General features: G+C 32.4%; 1 protein-coding gene across 1 annotated transcript; it reads right to left on the reverse strand.

Moving 5' to 3' along the window:
* Nucleotides 1-914: 914 nt before the first annotated feature.
* Nucleotides 915-2,087, reverse strand: LOC120167632 (protein FANTASTIC FOUR 2-like). Its single transcript, XM_039176582.1, has one exon. It carries the CDS (start codon nucleotides 1,884-1,886, stop codon nucleotides 999-1,001), a length of 888 nt encoding a protein of 295 aa, XP_039032513.1. The 5' UTR covers nucleotides 1,887-2,087; the 3' UTR covers nucleotides 915-998.
* Nucleotides 2,088-21,189: the final 19,102 nt, after the last annotated feature.

Genomic DNA, 21,189 nt, shown 5'->3' on the forward strand with positions numbered 1-21,189 from the left:
ATTCTATCACAGAGAATATCAACCAACGATTGTCCTCTTATTGGCTGCGACTCTCCATCCAGTAACAGAGCTATGTATAGTTGGAGGCCATTGTCCCCCCCAAATTTTTTATTATTAAAAGATATATAGGGATAAATATCTATTTAGACCTTTAAGTTTTAATTTTGCTCCTCCTTTTTTTATTGTTAATTATATTTTGCCTTCATTCAACTAGAATTCTGGTTAAGTCCCTATCTCCATCCAAACAAAAATAGATAAACCATCACCCAGATGACACTAATTTATTTTTCAGTAATAATTATTATCATCCTTGTAGTCAAAAGCATCGAAAAGAGGTTTAAACTAATTGGAATCTTAGTATAATAGGGGAAGGAGCAGGTACCTAAAGCACATGGATGATTTGTCTGATGAGGTGATCAGTTGCATGTTGTCTTTGGTGGCCCCGGAATTTCTATAATTACCAAACATTCTTATGAATCCGAATTTATTTGATATTTTCATTTAATTATTTAACAATGTAAGGGAACCATAGGACTATCTGTGTATGTACGAATATGTCCATGCCTTATGCCTCCTATTTCCATTTTTCTCTTTTTCCATGGTGGTGGTCCAATAAAATGTACCCTATGAAAGCGATGAGGACAGAAATTAAAGGCAACCCTAGTAATCGATCGTGCTTGGATTGAGGACCAGACAATTCACTACACTCGGTGGTTGATAAAAAAAACAAGGGCAATCCTCAATTGGTGTCCTTCGTTCTTTTTTAAATCTTTGCTCGGTCATGATTTGCAAGTAATTGTAAGAATTTGTATAATTAAGATTAAACAATATAGAAAAAGAAACATAGATGGATGGTCCTATAACGATAATAATTTATCAACAATAGCTTATTTTAGGAAATCCATGGTACGTAATCTTAAACTTGTAATAACTAAAAATTAGAATTCTAATTCTCAGTTGGGAGTGGTGAAAATTCTTCCATTTTTAGCCATATTTTTTCAAGTAGTCACCAAGAATGGTTTCCAATGAAGCAAGCCGCCTTCGTGGCTTCGATTACTTTCTTTGCAGCTGCTTGGCCTTGGCAACTTCCCTGCCCCGATTTCACCCCCAACATTCCCATTAATTCCTTCCTTATTCTCGGTTTCCCCATAAAACTCATCTTCTTCAACTTTGACTTCTTCATCATCTTCTTGTTCTTGATCTTGATCTTCGATGTCGATAACTGGGGTAGCGTCCCTGAAAAGGGAAAGCCTAAGCCTCCCCTCGCTACGTTCTGCATGGAAGTAACTATGACAGGGAGAGACACTAACGGCTTGAAGAATTAAGCGGCCGTTTTCCCGATGAGACTTGACCTGAACACCATTCGAACAGCTAATGGACGTCAAAGGAGGCGGAAAGCTGTAGTCACGCCTCATTTTTCTGGTCGACGAACTTTCCCTCGGTTTCGACGGAATAATATCTCTAGCCACGGTTTGAGTTTTCAACGAAAGCAAGGAAATGTCATGACCGCAATCCCTACTTTCGCTTCCAGTTTCGCTACCTAAATGTTCGGTGCACATTTCGAGGCTTTTATCACTTAGCCTAGAAGCCGCCGAACGCTTAACAGGAGGGTGCACGTAGACTTTTTGGTTCACGGCGGGAGGTTTTGTGTCAGATAGGGACTGGAGGAAACTCCATCCACCCATGCTGGTGTTCCGATTGGCTATCAGTTGGCAATCATTGTCGTTGTTGTTATCGTTGGGGATGAAGGTGGTGGACGTGGTGTTTGTTTCTCCATTATATGGTTCAGTGAAACTTGTTTGGGGTGGAACCAGTTTCAGCCTCAAGAAACGTGATTCAACCACCTCCTGGCATGATTGCAACCCTTGACAGACACTTGAGCACATTCTCTTATCCAAAATCAAAACTTGCAAGCGGAAGGAAGCAGAGGAGAAACAGGGGAGCTTTAATGAAGGGGATTTTTCCCCCCTCCTCACCTCTTTTTGGAGTTTTTTGAAATCACAGGGGATATAAACGGAAGAGAAATGTTTTGTTTAGAAACACTTGGATTTGATATTTGGAAGTAAATGAAGATGGTTGGTTTTGGAGATGGGAAAGAACAAAGCGGTGAGAATGGAAAAAAAATGAAAGGGGTGGGGATTTATTTATAGTTAGAACAACCGAGGAGGGGAGCCTATTAAACCCACTAAAACTTTTACTCTGCCACACATTCCAAACAAGATAAAGTAGAATAAAAGCAGATTAAATATTGTATTGAAACAGGGCAAAGACATTGCTGGGTTTTGTCTTAGCTTTTGCCTCTTATCATCCATCTCGTGCTCTCAATTCCATCAGTTGCTTTCACTCACATTTAATGCACAAATGAAAGTGGAATTCAATCTAAATGGTAAGAAATGAATTATTTTTAGAGAGTTTAGATTTAAATAATTATATCGATAGAATGTACATATATACTACGTATTATCATATGTATTTGATTTATTGATCATCTAATCTGAATTGAATACTATAAAAATTCATTATGAAGACTCTTATATAACGAAAGTATATTAATTATTTTATAAAATAGGCTTAAGGGCTACTTTTGCCCCATGTAGTAGACCAAATTTGTCATTTTTGTCTCTATGATATTTTCGCATCAATTTAACTCTCAAAGTTATTTAGGGGTATCATCATATCCCTCAAAGTCTCATTTAACTAATAAAACAGTTAACCTTCTGCAATTGTAGACGCCAACAATTTTCACGTTAATCAATATTATTTATGTGACTTAATGATTACGTGATATTTATTAAAAATATAAATATTAAAATATTTAAAATATTTATTAAATACAACCGTTAAAAAATCTCCAAAATTATAATTCAATCCCTTAATCTCACTTAAATAGAGAAAAAATTCTAACGGTTGTGTTTAGTAAATATTTTAACATAATTCCTTAATTCACATGAACATAAGACTCATGATTCTGTTAGTCAAAATAATAGTATCGAGGGTTAAGATGATGCTCTTAAACAAATTTGATGGTTATATTGATGTGAAAATACCATAGGAGCGAAAATGATAAATTGAGTCATTTACAAAGACAAAAGTAGTCCTTAAGCCTAAAAAATAATTTAAATAAACTATAAAAATATAATTAAACTTTAACAAATATATTATTTTCATTATTTTATTAAGAAAATATTTTAAATTGGACTAAAATAATAAAAGATAATTATTAACTTATAATATTATCAAATATATTATTTTATGAAGATAACTCCTAGGAGGTGGAGCTTAGTGAGGGCCCAAAGGTTTGGTGTATGTTAAAATTTATATATTTAATATAATTTTGGTTTATGTAAAAATAAATATTTAAATTAAAAATTATAAGAAATTATTAAATATTTAATCAAGTAAGGGCCAAACTAAAGAATGATAACCATATTTTCTCAAAATTTTTGGTCTAATAACAATTTAGGTCATTGTAAGTTTAAATATTACACAAATTAATTGTTATCTTGTGAATTTTGAGTTTTTTTATATATAAATTTAGGGTGAATACAAGGTAATAGCTATACAAAGATTCTTAATTATTTAACAATGAACGCTCATACCCCTACATGCGCTATGCTCGAACTTGAGACCTCAAGGATAACAACAATCCCTTGATCACAAAAGTCGTTTAGTTCGTACTGAATTTTGAGTTTAAATACCTAATAAATCTTTATATTTTTCTTAAATATGTCAATATTTAATTTTGACTCTGCCCCTTTCCTCCTCTTAAGTTGACTCTAATAAAAAAATTTAAACTCAATTTATTTTATTTACAACACCTAATTTGAACCTTTTACAGTACTCTTAAAATAATCATTAACACGCTATATTCTTCTTCTTTTAAAAGTTTTCAAACTTTGTATTTACTTCAGTTGTCGAATCACTAATTATCATGCAATGCGCTGTTGATAATATAATATATTAATTAAATTATAATTGATCTCCTTCTTGTTCATCTTAATTCAAACATTTAGTTTGATTAAAAAAATAATTTAAGCATTTACAACGTTTTTGAATAAAAAAACTCTTCAACTTCTGTACCTGAAAAATTAAGCATTAATGATTAACTAAAGCAAGTCAAAATTAGAGGCCTGCCTGTCTGCTTGTCTGTCTCTCCCCGAGCACCGACTCGTAAAAATTAAAAGAATTACTGCTAAATTAACGACAAGACGGGCAAAGGCAAAGCAGGATTGTACGAATGAAGGAGATTTTTATCCCGCCTAATTTGTTTTGTTTGCGGACGGTCACCGTTGGGCATAGGGAAACTGCTTGTCCTCACAGAACTTCCAAAAACTAATCGGGCAACCAAAATCTTTTACACAAAAAAAAAGCCATTTATAATGATGCAGTACACGGTCCATTCGACAAAAATCCATCTGCATGCAAGCATTTATGAAGAAAATATCTGACCCTTTGATTTTGCGGCACTGATCTTTCATTTGTACTAAGATCCTGTCCCAAAGGTTTCCACCTGAAATCCAACACAAGTGGAAAAGGAATTGATAGGGTTATAGAGTTACATATGCTTTGCTAGTATTGATTTCTTTGTGTTTCATGGTAAAATGTCGAATCATATTCGAATTTAACTTTTATTTTTGTGTTAATATATATTTTCTTTTTAATTCAAATTGAATTTAAATAATTAATATATATTAATGTTGATGAAAAAACTATAAAAACAATTAATATATTAAGTAAAAATAATGTATTGAATATTATTATTCTAAAACAATAATCTAATAAGTTATTGAGCTTGAACCCCACCTATGAAATATTCAGCTTTAATTTCTCTTTTGAAAACAAATTTTCTCTTTCTTTAATTTAGTACATCAACTTTATACCATATTCTTATTTTTCCAATTCTTATTTTATTTTAAGTCCATTTTTTATTAAATTTGAATCATATGTTCCTCTATCATTGTAAAATACATTTGTAACTTCAATCCCTTTTTTTAACAAAAAGTATACTTCTTGTTTTTTTTAATTTCGTTCATCAATTTTATATATTATTGAATTTAATTCTCTGACTACAACTCTAATTTGCAAATTATTTTTATTATTATTAATTCTTAAACTCCTTTATATTCTCATCAATGATGTGTCCTCAAAATTTAATTTTTTAAAAATAATATTATAAATATAATATATAATTTTGTTAATATTTGATTTCTTAAATAATATTATAGATCCCATTTATATTAGTGAAAATATATACGATGAAAAATATGTGTATAATGCATATGTTTAGATAGAGTCATTTAAATTGAAATCAATTTTGAATAGAAATTATAATAAGTATATTTGATTCGACTTAACTCAACTCATTTTTAAAATAAATTTTGAACGATAAATTAATACTTATAAATTTGACTAACTTTTTATTCAATCTAACGACTCAACTGAATAATTATTCTTGTATAAAAATCAACACCAATAACCACGCTTCCATTTTTCCCTCAACAAATTCATATCAAGAAAGTTGGTAGAATCCATATTCATGGGTTATAATCATGGTTATCAAAACCGGACCGGACCGGCTGGTTCAACCGGTTAAACCGTGAACCAATGGTCGTTTGTTCAACGAGCCAAGTCAAATTCGAGTATTGTTGAGCTCAACTCAAACTCGAAAACTTTAAAAGTAAGTTCAACTCAACTAAAAAACTCACGAGTTAAAAATTATCAAGTTCAACTCAAACTCGAAATATAATATTAAAACTTGAACTCGAAAAGACTCGAACTCAAAAAAAAATTAGAAGTTCGATTGAAGCCTAAAATTTGAGCTCAATTGAAGCGAAAAAATAGTTCACTCTGTGCTCACCAAAAGACTCCATGATTTTGAATGTCAAATTACATATATTATTTATAGAAGTAAGTTGAGATGCTCTTCTATGTTTCTTAGCCATGTGGGATTGTTTTGTTCTAATATTTTTACTCTTTAAACTTTTAGAATGCTCTTCTATGTTTTCTTAGCCATGTGGGATTGTTTTTAAAAAAAATTAAACCAAATTACATCATTTGTTATGATTTTTTAAGCCCCAATTTTATTTTTTTGATTATAGTTATATAATTATATTTATTATTTAATATGTTTTACCTTAAATAGTATGTTGTAGTTGATTTGAATCATTTTGTTTCACTTGATTTTATGATTTTTAATTTATATATGTTATGACTTGTGATATTTTTATACCTTTTAATATTGTAAACTTAAAAAAGTGTTACATATATATTAATATTGTTTTGAATATTATGTAAAATTTAAAAAAAATTATTTTATATAAAATCCGATTCAACCACGATTGAACCAATGAACTAATGAACCAGTACTTTCACCGGTTCAATATCCGGTCGATTTTAAAAACATTGGTTATAATTATGAAGCAAACATGCCAACCCAACCCTTGAGCAAGGAGCCGCCCTCTTGCACATAACTTTTGACTATTGTTTTCTTATAAATATAATTTACGAATCCCTTAAAAGTAAGCAAAATAAATAAATTAAAGCCGAACCCAAGGCAACATGCGCCGACACTCACAGTCTCACTAGTTGAAGCTTTCTTAATTAGTAAGTACGTACTAGATTTCCAAATATTAGATACAAGAAGGGCCGATCACACGCTTTTCGGACGAAACTCAGAATTTAGTTTTTGGGAGGGAATGAAATAAAATTATTTTTTTTAGAGTTAAAAGGCATAAATTTTTATTAAAACCTTGAATCAAAAAATACTAGTTATTGTAAGCAAGATATTATATTTGGGATGAACTTTTAAAATTTTAGACGAGTAAATTTATAAGATTTTCGGAAGTGAAAATAGATTATCAATTGAAAATATAAAAAAATTAAAATATATAATAATTTAAAATTTTCAGGATAACTTTCCCACTTGTCCTAATCGGTCTATTCCTTATTGCAAGTAAGGATAACCACTGTGCCTCTCTCAACAAGCTGAGCCTTTGACGTTAAGATATTATGTAAAGCCCGCCACATGATTTCCATCACCTTCCGAGGAATATGCAATCACCACAAGCCACTCCAATTAATCAAATTAGGATTATCTAAGTGCTCCCCATGTACATTACGTGATTTAAACTTTATGGATTTCAATCGGACTCGACCGGATCTGTTACAGGTCCATGAAATTATGCAACATTTCCCTAAGGTTGAATCTGATTTCAAATATATTAAAACACATTTTAATATATGTGAGAAAATAGGCTAAATAATACCAACCACATAATTTATTTAAATTTTCACTCTAAAAGACTACAATAACATATAAATGACTAAACAATTATAATAAAATTATTTTTCATATCTATTTATAAAATTTAATTTAATATTAGATTTAAGATAATTAATTATATAAATATAACTAGAAGTCAAAACGAACTAGGGCTTCCTTTTAGCTCACAATCAGACATCTTTGCCCGGCATGGGGCAGGCTGTGTTTTAGTTTTAACTAATTTTTTTATTCGTGACATGCACATAATTATTATATGTACAAATTAAAATGTATTAAATTATCTTTTTCTTTTTTTTTCTTCTTTAGATTTTATACCGTTTTCTATAGATCATATATACTTTTTTTTCTTTGATTTTGTTTAGCCAACGACAGCATTAGTTTTGATGCTGGTTGCCGACCGTCGATTCTCTTCTCTCTTTGTTTCTTTTTTAGTTTTTTAATAAGAATAATTTTATCTTTGTGACTCGTTTATCTCTACCTTTATGTCACGTTTTTCTATGTCTTTGTGACACGTTTTTTGTCTTCTTTTTCGGTCGTTTGGCCGTTCTTTTTATATTATGTTTTTCTCAGGGTTGGATTTGACGACGTCGTGACTGATCAAGATGGCTCTTATTTATAATCTAGTTGATCTTCCTTCTATGGATCATTAGATTAAATTTGGATACACGATTTTACGATCATAGATAGTTTCTCACGACGTACGACTATGATTTATGGTTTTCGATGGTTTTTCAATAGCTTAATTATGTATTGTTCTTCATTCGCCGATGCAATCATATTTGTATGTATTTATTTTTCTTTTGAGTCTTTTGGTTGGGTTTTAACTTTTTCCATGCATGTCCTTATATGATTTAAAGTACTAGTTTAATGTTATAAGAAAATGTCTAAATTAACATTCAGTTTACGATGATAATTGTAAACACTTATTGTAATTTTAGATATTCATTTTTTAATAAGACTAGCGGTTTTTATTTTAAAAAAATGTATTAAATTATTTTTTATTTTCTTTTGTTTTTTGTTTTCAGTAAGTATGTATGTATGACACGTTTTTATCTGTTTTTATGAGACTTGTTCTACTGCCTTTTAGCACATTTTTGGTCGTTGTTTTCATTATCTTTTTTAAGGGTTGATTTGATATCGTCACGAGTGATCAAGATGGCGGTTATCTATTATATTGTTGATATTCCCTGCTTTGGACCTCATATTGGATTTGGATATATGTTATGTATTCGTGGATAGTTTTTCATGTCGCTCGAGTTTGATTTATAGTTTGTCAGTGGTCTTTTAGGAGTTTGATCCCCTTTTGTGGTTCTTTTTTCGATGTGATCAGATCTGTCTGTATCTACATTTGTTCGAGTTTTGTTTGTTAGATTTTAATCTTTACTTATATGTTCCTTATGTGATCTTAAATTGCTAGTTTTGTTCTAATGATTATAGAAAATTATCCTAATTATGGACTTAATTTATGATTATTATTGTAAATCTTTATTGTAAGTTAGGACATTTCTTATTTTGAATAAAATTAGTGATTTTTATTTGTAAGCCTTTTTTTTATGATTATTTTATATGATCAAATAATCGATTTGATTTTCATTAATAAATAATATATACTCAATCCAGTCCAACCCAATAAATAAAAAGTTCGGCTTCAGCTCAACTATATCTAAACCCAACCCCAACTATTTAAAATATTAAAATAACCTAAACCCTAAAAGCCTATCTTTACTATCTCATATCATTTCATCTTCTCTCCCCACAGGCGACAGCCCAGACCGGCTCATCCCCCTCGCCTCGCCTCGCCAGAGCAGCCGTTGGTCATGGCAGTAACCTGTTTGGACTTTCCATGCATCTGGTTAGGTATGTGTTCTAAAAAGCTTTACCATCTTGTCAAGTTTCTTGTGTTAGAGATAGATATGCATGGATTGGGGAATAGTTTTGCTTCTCTTGGATTTCAAAAGTGAAGAAAATTTTGATGTTAAAACTCGTTATTGACTGCGAATGGCTTTGGCAATTAATGATTAAAAATTTCAAGTGTAACCTTTCTTTTTAGCAGAGAGTGTGCCATCTGAAATTTTCTTTTTTGTAAGCAATAAATATAAAGAGGTACTTTTGAATAGAAATGAAGATGATGAAGTACAACAGGTACTTATGACCTGTCTAAGCCTCGATGTTTATCTGGTGCAACTAATTTGTGCTGTGCCGAGCATCTGAGTGGTTGTTTGACCGAATGAATACAGAACTTTGTACTTTCTGATTCATTTTTTATTCTTATAACTCTAATTTAATATCTCCGCACACAAATGATTGCAGCTAAATGATTATAAAGGGATAGGAAATCTGTGTTCCTAACATCAAAACAATATGATTTCTTCTGAATTTTGAGCATCTGTATCAAAGGTTAGCTAGCACTCACCTTATTAGGGGTGGTTCTGCGGTGCGGCGCCTAAAAAATGGTTAATATACGGCGTGACCGGTTAAACAAGTGACCGGTTAAAATTTAGACCGGTTATGTTATATTATTTAACCGGAAATATTATAAAGTACAATAACATACTAGGTAGCGCTTATATAATGTAATAGGTAGCGCTTATATTTACCTATTTTATAAGTAAACCGGTATATTTATACCGATAGCATTGAAAATTTACCTATTACATTATATTATATTGAAAGTGTCCATACTTTTTATAAAAAGGATCGATACTTTAACAGTGTTTCATGTTTTCCACCTACAATATTAATTTAATAAAAAGGATCGATACTTGTCACATGGTTGGAATAAAGTACTCACATGCGAGATAGATTGTTTTGTTATACATAACCCATCTCAACGAAATTAATCCAAATAATGTACCCATAACAATGTTCAATTAATGTACCCACAACAATGTTTAATTGATTTGTTGTTTAATTTTCAATTTGAATTATTTGATTTAATAATTTCATTTGCACAAAAAATTATTTGATTGTTTTGATATTTTATAAAATAATATTTAGAATTTTTAATTTAATAATAATATATATCGTAACGTAAAAAATAAATCATTATACGCCTATAATTACTAAATTAATATCTTAAAACTCACTCAAAAGATAATCTTAAATTAATGTTTTCCACAGTGAAAAAAGTATGGACACTTTTATAAAAAGGATAGACACTTTACAATATAACCACTACCTATTACATTATATAAACGATACCTATTACATTATATAAGGGCTACCTATTACATCATATGTTTACCTATTATATTGAAAGTGTCCATACTTTTTATAAAAAGGATCGATACTTTTTTTAAAACTTATGTAATTTATGTTTCAATTTTTTTAACAGTGTTTCATGTTTTCCACCTACAATATTGATTTAATAATTTCATTTGCACAAAAAATTATTTGATTGTTTTTATATTTTATAAAATATTATTTAGAATTTTTAATTTAATAATAATATATAACGTAACGTAAAAAATAAATCATTAGACGCCTATAATTACTAAATTAATATCTTAAAACTCACTCAAAAGATAACCTTAAATTAATATTTTCCACAGTGAAAAAAGTATGGACACTTTTATAAAAAGGATAGACACTTTACAATATAACCACTACCTATTACATTATATAAACGATACCTATTACATTATATAAGGGCTACCTATTACATCATATGTTTACCTATTATATTGAAAGTGTCCATACTTTTTATAAAAAGGATCGATACTTTTTTTAAAACTTATGTAATTTATGTTTCAATTTTTTTAACAGTGTTTCATGTTTTCCACCTACAATATTGATTTAATAATTTTATTTGCACAAAAAATTATTTGATTGTTTTTATATTTTATAAAATATTATTTAGAATTTTAATTTAATAATAATATATATCGTAACGTAAGAAATAAATCATTAGACGCCTATAATTACTAAATTAATATCTTAAAACTCACTCAAAGGATAACCTTAAATTAATGTTTTCCACAGTGAAAAAAGTATGGACACTTTTATAAAAAGGATAGACACTTTACAATATAACCACTACCTATTATATTATATAAACGATACCTATTACATTATATAAGGGGTACCTATTACATCATATGTTTACCTATTATATTGAAAGTGTCCATACTTTTTATAAAAAGGATCGATACTTTTTTTAAAACTTATGTAATTTATGTTTCAATTTTTTTAACAGTGTACTGTGAATTTAAAATGATAATATACTTGTAGTTATTGTACATACCTAAATATGTACTGCGAATTTAATGTTGTACCCACCCTTTAACTACCACTACCAATGCCACATCCTATTGAAAGCAGCACGACAGAAACATGTTCAAAATGAACCTTCGTTTACATATCCATCAACTCCTGGAGCACTGAACTTGCACAACAAAATTTTTGCCATGGATAATACTGATGTAGACAATGTTAAGCCAACCGAGGAATGCCATGAAGTACATAATGTTGATGAATCTGACAGATTGGTTGGTCAGCTCTTCTGTTCACGTGATCAAGCTTGGCACTTTTACAAGGGATTCGCACGGGAACATGGGTTTAGTGCACGTAAGGGAACAACACGGCTTGACGTGGAAGGGAATGTGAAGACACAAGAATTTGTTGTTCCAAAGAAGGGTTTCGAGTATCAAAAGTCAATACTGTTGATCGTCAACGTGCTCATACGCCAGTCACAAGAACAGGATGTAAGGCTAGAGTCGTAGTTACAGCAACAAATACAAACGATCAGTGGGTTATAAGTAAGTCTGGTCAGAAACATAATCATGCATTGTGCACATCTGCTATGACACCATTTATGCGTTCTAATCGAGCTGTAAGTAAGGCTGATATCGATGAGGCAACAACATTGAAAGAGGTCGGTGTTGGCACGTCACAAGTAATGAACTATTTAACGCAGCAGGCAGGGGGCTATCATAATGTTGGATTTACACATAAAGACCTCTACAATGCACTTCAAAGAGGTAAAGCAAAGGAAATCGTCGATGGGGATGTGAATGCGCTTATTGCCTACTTTGATTATAAGAAACATGATGATCCCGGGTTTTTTATGACATACTCGGTAGACGAATCGGGGGCATTGTATAATCTTATTTGGTCGGATTCTACATCGAGATCGGATTACACATGCTTCGGTGATGTAATTGCGTTCGACACAACGTACAAAGATAATTTGTATGGTCGACCAATTATGCCTATTGTTGGTGTCAATCATCACCATAACACAATTGTGTTTGCCACTGCCATAATCGCTGACGAAACGTCTCAATCTTTCGAGTGGGTGCTACAGAATTTTTTAGAAGCCATGATGAATAAATCACCTATTTCTGTTGTAACCGATGGGGATAGGGCAATGCAGAGGGCTATCAAATCTGTTATCCCTTATGCTAAGCACATATTATGTTCTTGGCATCTTTCTCGCAATGCACAAGCTAACATTGGTGACCCAAAGTTTACAGCAGCATTCTCAAAATGCATGGCTTCCTGGTGGACAACCAAGGAATTTGATATTCAATGGCATTCGATTGTTTCAGAATTCAACGTCCAAAAGCATCCATGGGTGATTGAGAAGGGAAATACACGACACTTATGGGCACAAGCATATCTAACCGGTCATTTCTTTGCCAATATTCGCTCAACACAAAGGTGCGAGTCTATGAATGCTTCACTAGCTATTGCACTGAAACACAAGAAGACATATTTAGATGTTGTTCGTGCAATTGAAGATGGAATTAGTAGAATGCGTATGAACGAGTTGAAAGCGGATTACTTAAGTTCCCATACGAAGCCCTTCCAGATCACAAAACTGGTTGACCTTGAAAGCCATGCCGCTGCGATTTTTACCCGCGAATCTTTTCGTGTGTTCCAAGATGAACTTATACGGGAGACATTGTACCGGATTGAGGCAGAGATTAAGTCCTTATCAGATGAATGTCAACATTATATTTTGTCAAAGTACGCAGAAAAAAATAGGAAATTTGAAATTAGTTTTGATTCTCGTACGAAAACTCTAATTTGCTCCTGCAAAAAATTCGAGACCGTTGGACTTCCGTGTCGCCATCAACTTCACATTTTGAAGCAATTGGACTACACATATTTGCCCGGGAGTTTGATTCAAAGTAGGTGGACTAATGATGCGAAGGCTTCTGCACCCAGCTATGTTGATTTGAATGTGTCTCCAGAAGTGATGCAAATGGCAAGGTTCGCTGCTCTACGTTCAACGTCAAGTAGGTTATGCTACATTGCATCAAAGACAGACGAGTCTTTCAAAACCGCAAGAGATGAGATGAAAAAACTAATAGAAGAATTAGAAAACTCGTTTGGTTTGAATCATTCAGTCAACCAGAGCATTGTAGTAAACAATGTTCGTGACCCTCAACGAAAACAACGCAAGCGAAAAGAAGTGCCGAAGAACAAGGTCGAGAAGAAAATTAGGCGATGTGGGTACTGCAACGGTGAGGGGCATAACAAACTAACATGTCCTCAAGTCAAGCTTAGTTTGAGGACAAGCACACAGCCTACATCAACTGATTTTTTCAAAGACGGAATGGAATGACAACGATCTCCATATAATATCGTAAGTATCAACATCACTCCTATTGTATGTACATATAAATATTTTGAATGAAGGAAGAAAAACCGCGTTACTTCAAATTACCGACACTTTTTTAAATGGTATCGACACATTTTTATTCCAATCTGGACATAAAGTACCGACACAACATTATAAAGTGTCGATATAGGTTGTAGACCTATTCGCTCATAAAACCAGTATATTTATACCGGTTATATTACAAAATTATCTATTACATTATAATTATGGGTTCCGATGTGTAAAATGTCGACACTTTTTTAAATCGTATCGACACATTTTTCTTCCAATATGGACCTATTTTATTATAATATGTTGAAAGTGTCCATACTTTTTATAAAAAGGATCGATACTTTTTTTTAAAGATATGTAATTTATGTTTCAATATTTTTTAAGTATGTTTCATGTTTTCCACATACAATATTAATTTAATAATTTCATTTGCACAAAAAATTAGTTGAGTGTTTTTATATTTTATAAAATAATATTAAGAATTTTTAATTTAATAATAATATACCGTAACGTAAAAAATTAATCATTAGACGCCTATAATTACTAAATTAATATCTTAAAACTCACTCAAAAGATAACCTTAAATTAATGTTTTCCACAGTGAAAAAAGTATCGACACTTTTATAAAAAGGTATCGACACATTTTTATACCGGTTATATTACAAAATTATCTATTACATTATAAATCTGGGTTCCGATGTGTAAATGTCGACACTTTTTTAAATGGTATCGACACATTTTTCTTCCAATCTGAACATAAAGTACCGACACAATATTAGAAAGTGTCGATAAAGGTTGTAGACCTATTCGCTCATAAAACCGGTATTTTTATACCGGTTATATTACAAAATTATCTATTACATTATAAATCTGGGTTCCGATGTGTAAATGTCGACACTTTTTTAAATGGTATCGACACATTTTCTTCCAATCTGAACATAAAGTACCGACACAATATTAGAAAGTGTCGATAAAGGTTGTAGACCTATTCGCTCATAAAATCGGTATTTTTATACCGGTTATATTACAAAATTATCTATTACATTATAAATATGGGTTCCGATGTGTAAATGTCGACACTTTTTTAAATGGTATCGACACATTTTTCTTCCAATCTGGACATAAAGTACCGACACAATATTAGAAAGTGTCGATATAGGTTGTAGACCTATTCGCTCATAAAACCGGTATATTTATACCGGTTATATTACAAAATTATCTATTACATTATAAATCTGGGTTCCGATGTTTTTTCAATCGACACTTTTTAAATGGTATCGACACATTTTTCTTTCATTCTGGACATAAAGTACAGACACAATATTAAAAAGTGTGAAAACTTTGTTGTGGATATCGAAAACAATGCTATAGTCATGTGTTCGATACATTTGCAAGTAGATGTAAAATATATTAGTATTGATATTTCAACAATCCTCAAATGTATATGTACACATAGAAGCGAATATGGAATAATTAATGAAAATATACACACAATATAATCACACCAAATTATAAATACACAAGAATGTTCAAATAATGTACCGACAAACAAAATTAATCCGATGAAAAAGGGTTGTTTCTAACGAAGTCCGGAACATTAGAGGCCTTCAACAAATTTTCCAAATACTCTCGTATGTTTCCGCCTTTTTCTGAGGACATACATAAATAATTTCAATTATCAAACTAATGAGGTGCAATTTTACTAACAATAAATTAAATTCGCATAAGCATGAATAAATTTGTGTCATACCTAGAGCTTTGTCGTTCGAATGGGAAGCAGCGTCAAAGGTATGTGGACATATGTAATTGTATTTCTATATAAACACATAAGTTGTTAAAATAATCAATGTCTGAACACCTGTTCAACTGGAAAAACATATTGCATAAATGCAACTTACCGGATTATAAATCATTTTTTCCGCTGAATCATCGACCAAAAGTGTATTTAGCTCGTTAAAATCTGGACACGCGTTCCAAACATCATTGAGATCTTTACAGTAGGTAACAGAATCGTATGTTTTGCATTTTTTTTGATCCTGTTCACAAACAGTCGAACATAAATATGTAGGAATCATAGACAACGAAAAGTCAGCAAACTGTAATGACATTCATCTTACCCACACGAATAGAAAATGCTCGGAAAATACAGGTAGTTTCTCAAGTACACGGTCGACGTTATGCCTGAGATTGTAATCAAGTTTGAATGTTAACATTCAAATGTATATTAACGATTTTGACTACAGTAATTCAATTGCCTCAAACATGTTCTAACCTCATCTTTGAAGACCAAAGGACAACAACAAAATTGTCGACACAAAATTGCATAAATTCAAATAATCCTCTTCTGAGGACAACATCTACAACATGAAGAAAATGAGATTAAAGTTCTACGCTTATATGTTAAAATAATGGATACAAAAGAATAGAATTAAAACCTGCCGGCAGTCTTGGGATGTAGGCAAGGACACCATTGAGATCAAAAATTAAAAGTTTTCTTGAAGGCGGCGTTGCAGACACGATATACTTGTTTGGATCATCATCTTCATCATCATCATCATCATCGTCATCATCTTCATCGCCAGCTTCATCGTCATCATCATCATCTGTTAAAAGAAAATAAAATAAAGTTCAGAACGTGTAAATGTTAAGAAACATAGATAATGAATTACCTAACTCGTTTGATGTCGTTGACGTAATTCGTTACGCAACATGGAGACTTCACGTTGCAATGATGAAATATCGGATCGCATTCCACTCACAAGGGAATCAATATGCTCCCGAAAATTGACCATGTATTCCATCACGGTCTTAATTGTGACATCCTCTGCAACTGGAGCTTCTTCCATCATTGCGTCTCCACTTGGTTGCTCTTCTTCATGGCCAACGGGGTCCATTTCCTCCCTCTCTTGATCTAATCCGACCTCCTTGACACGCTTCCAACCGAGTTTTTCAACAAAATCATATCCCACTTTTTTAATAAATACCATGTCAATCTTGCGGGTTAATCGAACATGGGCGTCATGCGAAAAATCAACTTCCTTCTTCTTCAACAGATGGGTGATGACACATCCATATGGTAGTGTAGTTGAAATTGTTGCTCCCTTTGTGACCATATATACAATTGTATTAAATATGAGTTTTGCAATGTTTGGAGCCGTTTTGGATTTATACTTTGCTATCCACCAATAATCGCTGTCTCGAAGCGTTGAATGTTTTCCCCCACTAGGCCGGATATACCATGTGAGCATTTTGTGAAACACTCTCGACTCTACATCGAGGTGAATTGGGCTATTTCTAGTAACCCGTTTAATTGTAGACCAATCTACACCATTTTCATCTGAATCCCCTGTATTCGCTACACCTAAACCCTCCGCAATCGTTTCTGGAGATATATATATCCTTCCCCATGACATGTGTATTAATTCCTATTATATTAGTCTTATTAGGCTCGTGCTGTAAGGAAGCATTGTTGTAGAAGACTCTAACTAGGTTGGGATAATATCTTGGTTCTACACCAAGGAATTCAAGCCAACCCCAAGATGTAAATGTGGATTTAAAACTAAATGCATATTTATCATCAAACAAGAAACCCAGGTCAATGACACGTTCGGGACGAATCTTCCTTACTTTAAAACTCGTATGCCATCTTTGTTTCTCCATGTCGGATCTAAAGTTCAGAGTTTCGAAGGACCTGATTTCCTCAGAAGAATCGTTTGTTACAGAAGGAGGTGGTTGAGAAGAACTGGGTTGAGAAGAGCTTTGAGAAAGACCTCGCTTCTGACGCTGACGTTTTGGAGCCATTTTGGTTGGATGCTACCCCTATTACAATGGAACACAAACACATTCAGGATAAAAACTCCAGTATAGAAATCAATCAAACCCATAGAATATCGATAAATTTACCTGAATATCTGATCGTCACTTATGATAACGGTAGAAGAAAGAGGAAGATCTGTCTGCTTGCATTTATGTTTAGGGTTTCTCGATTAAGAGTACTATATATCGTAAACGGTGGAAAACACTTGATATTTAAATTAGTATCGACACAAACTATATTAGTGTCGACACATTATTTAGACATATTCTCTCATAAAACCGGTATAATTGTACCGGTTAGATTGAAAAATTACATATTACATTATACTTTTGGGTTGGATGATTTTGGGATCGACACTTTTTATATATGGATCGACACTTTATGGGTGCACCTTGTTTCCATTCATTCTGGGAAAAAAGTATCGACACAAACTATATTAGTGTCGACACATTATTTAGACATATTCTCTCATAAAACCGGTATAATTGTACTGGTTAGATTGAAAAATTACATATTACATTATACTTTTGGGTTCGATGATTTTGGGATCGACACTTTTTATATATGGATCGACACTTTATGGGTGCACCTTGTTTCCATTCATTCTGGGAAAAAAGTATCGACACAAACTATATTAGTGTCGACACATTATTTAGACATATTCTCTCATAAAACCGGTGTAATTGTACCGGTTAGATTGAAAAATTACATATTACATTATACTTTTGGGTTCGATGATTTTGGGATCGACACTTTTTATATATGGATCGACACTTTATGGGTGCACCTTGTTTCCATTCATTCTGGGAAAAAAGTATCGACACAAACTATATTAGTGTCGACACATTATTTAGACATATTCTCTCATAAAACCGGTATAATTGTACCGGTTAGATTGAAAAATTACATATTACATTATACTTTTGGGTTCGATGATTTTGGGATCGACACTTTTTATATATGGATCGACACTTTATGGGTGCACCTTGTTTTCCATTCATTCTGGGAAAAAAGTATCGACACAAACTATATTAGTGTCGACACATTATTTAGACATATTCTCTCATAAAACCGGTATAATTGTACCGGTTAGATTGAAAAATTACATATTACATTATACTTTTGGGTTCGATGATTTTGGGATTGACACTTTTTTATATATGGATCGACACTTTATGGGTGCACCCTGTTGGCCATATTGTAAATTTGCCTTTTACTTCCAAGTATCGACATGACCCTTAATGTGTATAAGAAACATGTACAACAACATACTGCTAACTTTTCTCATCTCATTCATAATTATATTCACATACAAAAATATAAATCGTATACAAAATTATAAATCTTATACAAAATTAACTCGACATTTACATCATTGCATTCTTTTGTTATTCTTATGTAATATTGCAGCTTTTGTTATCTCCTGTCTTCGTTCATTTTGATTGTGGCTTACGAGATCGTTTAATACTCGCGATCGATCCCAGTCTCCAACAACCTATATTCAAATTGTCAGAACGTTAAGTATTGTCAACTACAGCATTCAATCTACGACTTTTAACAATTTTACCACAAACAATTTTTTCTATCCACTTACAAAATCACCAGTTGCCCCTGTAGAACCGATCGATTCCATCCACATCATCACATACATGCCGCAATCATATCTGTTACAAAATTTGAAAACCACACATGTCAATTATGATGAATACTGCATAAATTAAGCTTTCTATTTGTGATAACATCTCATACCCATTCAATTGCTTATTCTTCTTATGCTCCACAAATTTGAAATTTTTCAAGGGATACTTTCCTAGAGATCCACATGACTCAACCCAAATACGTTTCTTATTATAAGAATCTAATATTTTAATCTGCATTAAAATAGAAGAAGTTATGCACCAAAAAAATTATGCATTATAATTTACATAATGTCCTTTCATACAGACATACATACCAATCTCTTAGCATCCTTCACTCTCTGTTTAGCTGCTTCAGTTGTAAACATACTATCATATATTGTTACAACATGATCTACCATATCCAACACCAACAGATACCAATGTGAATTATGGTAGTTTATTGTGATCATTATCTGCAACAAATTTCACACCCAATTTGACAAAATTCAACATTCTATATCCGAAAACATCATTTGCAATTGGTATGGTGTCTTACCTTCTCACAGTCGGTGAATTTCACATAGTTATCCAATATGACACCCCAGAAGGTAGAAATATTCTCAACACTTTCTTTGTTGTTGGCTTCCAACGCCTGTTGCTGTAATTACGCAACAAACATTATTAATTTACCGTCTATAACACTACTTTTCAATATTTATTAATTTAACTCACCACTAAGAGGTATGGAAGGTAGCCAATCCTCCGGTGTGACTTTTGAGAATCGTAGCATATGGTCCAGGCGAGCAAATCGATAACCTAACAAAATTAATTACACAATCAGAACATATTCAATAAGTTTTATTTATTTTCTACTTTCTACTTACCACACCGCCAACCCATTCCGTAGGCTTCAACGTTGCAACGTCGTATACAGTAGCGAATTGATTTCCCATTGATATTACAGAATATCTGTATGAATCATTAGGATTAATATCTTGTCATGAAATATTTAAATATCACTCACAAAACAATATATTTCACTTACCCCGATTCTAACTCGCTATTCCATAAATAATCACAAATTGCAGCTTCGATGTCATCAATTCCGGTTGGAATATCCGCTTTTTCAACCTACAATTTTGCATACCAATTTTTGTCACAACAACATAATAAAAATCAAATTAAGTATTCTTTTATTAAACTTACCTTCTGCTTCTTCTTCTGGGGTGCAGGACATTCCGAATCCAAAACTGCTGCTATAACACTCTCCGGTGTATACATGACATCGACTTCCTTCCTCCTCATTTCTTCCATCTCTTCTTCTTCCTCCTCCCTCTTTTCTTCTTCATATCTTTTCAGTTCATCATACTTTTTTTCTACATAGCTCTTCATATCTTTTATTTCACCCTTCAATTGAGCTCCTTCATCCGAGTATTTATCAACCACCCCCTTCACCCCCGTAAGTTCACTCCTCAAATCAACAACCTCCTTCACCACTCCCTCAAATTTTTCTCCCGTCACCATCTTAATATCACCCCTTAACACCCCAACTTCTTTCACCACTTCACCCCTCAACACCTCTACTTCTTTCACCACTCCATCTATTTTTCCTTCCACTACCCCCTTATTCCTCTCGAGTGTATCTTCGACTCTCTCGAGTTTCTCTACGACTTGATCAAGTTTCTCTTCGACTCTTGATTGTCTTTGCATGATTTCAAATTGGATTTTTTTGATATCAGCCAATTCAGACATCAAAATGTCGAAGTTACTCTGTTTTGCTTCACCGTCGTCCCACTCACCTTCATCCCCCAATACAACCATCCCTCCTTTCTTCTCCTCTGCCTCCACTGCC

The sequence above is a fragment of the Hibiscus syriacus genome, unplaced genomic scaffold, assembly GCF_006381635.1.
Source record: "Hibiscus syriacus cultivar Baekdansim isolate YM2019G1 unplaced genomic scaffold, ASM638163v2 tig00111691_pilon, whole genome shotgun sequence".
Lineage (NCBI taxonomy): Eukaryota > Viridiplantae > Streptophyta > Magnoliopsida > Malvales > Malvaceae > Hibiscus > Hibiscus syriacus.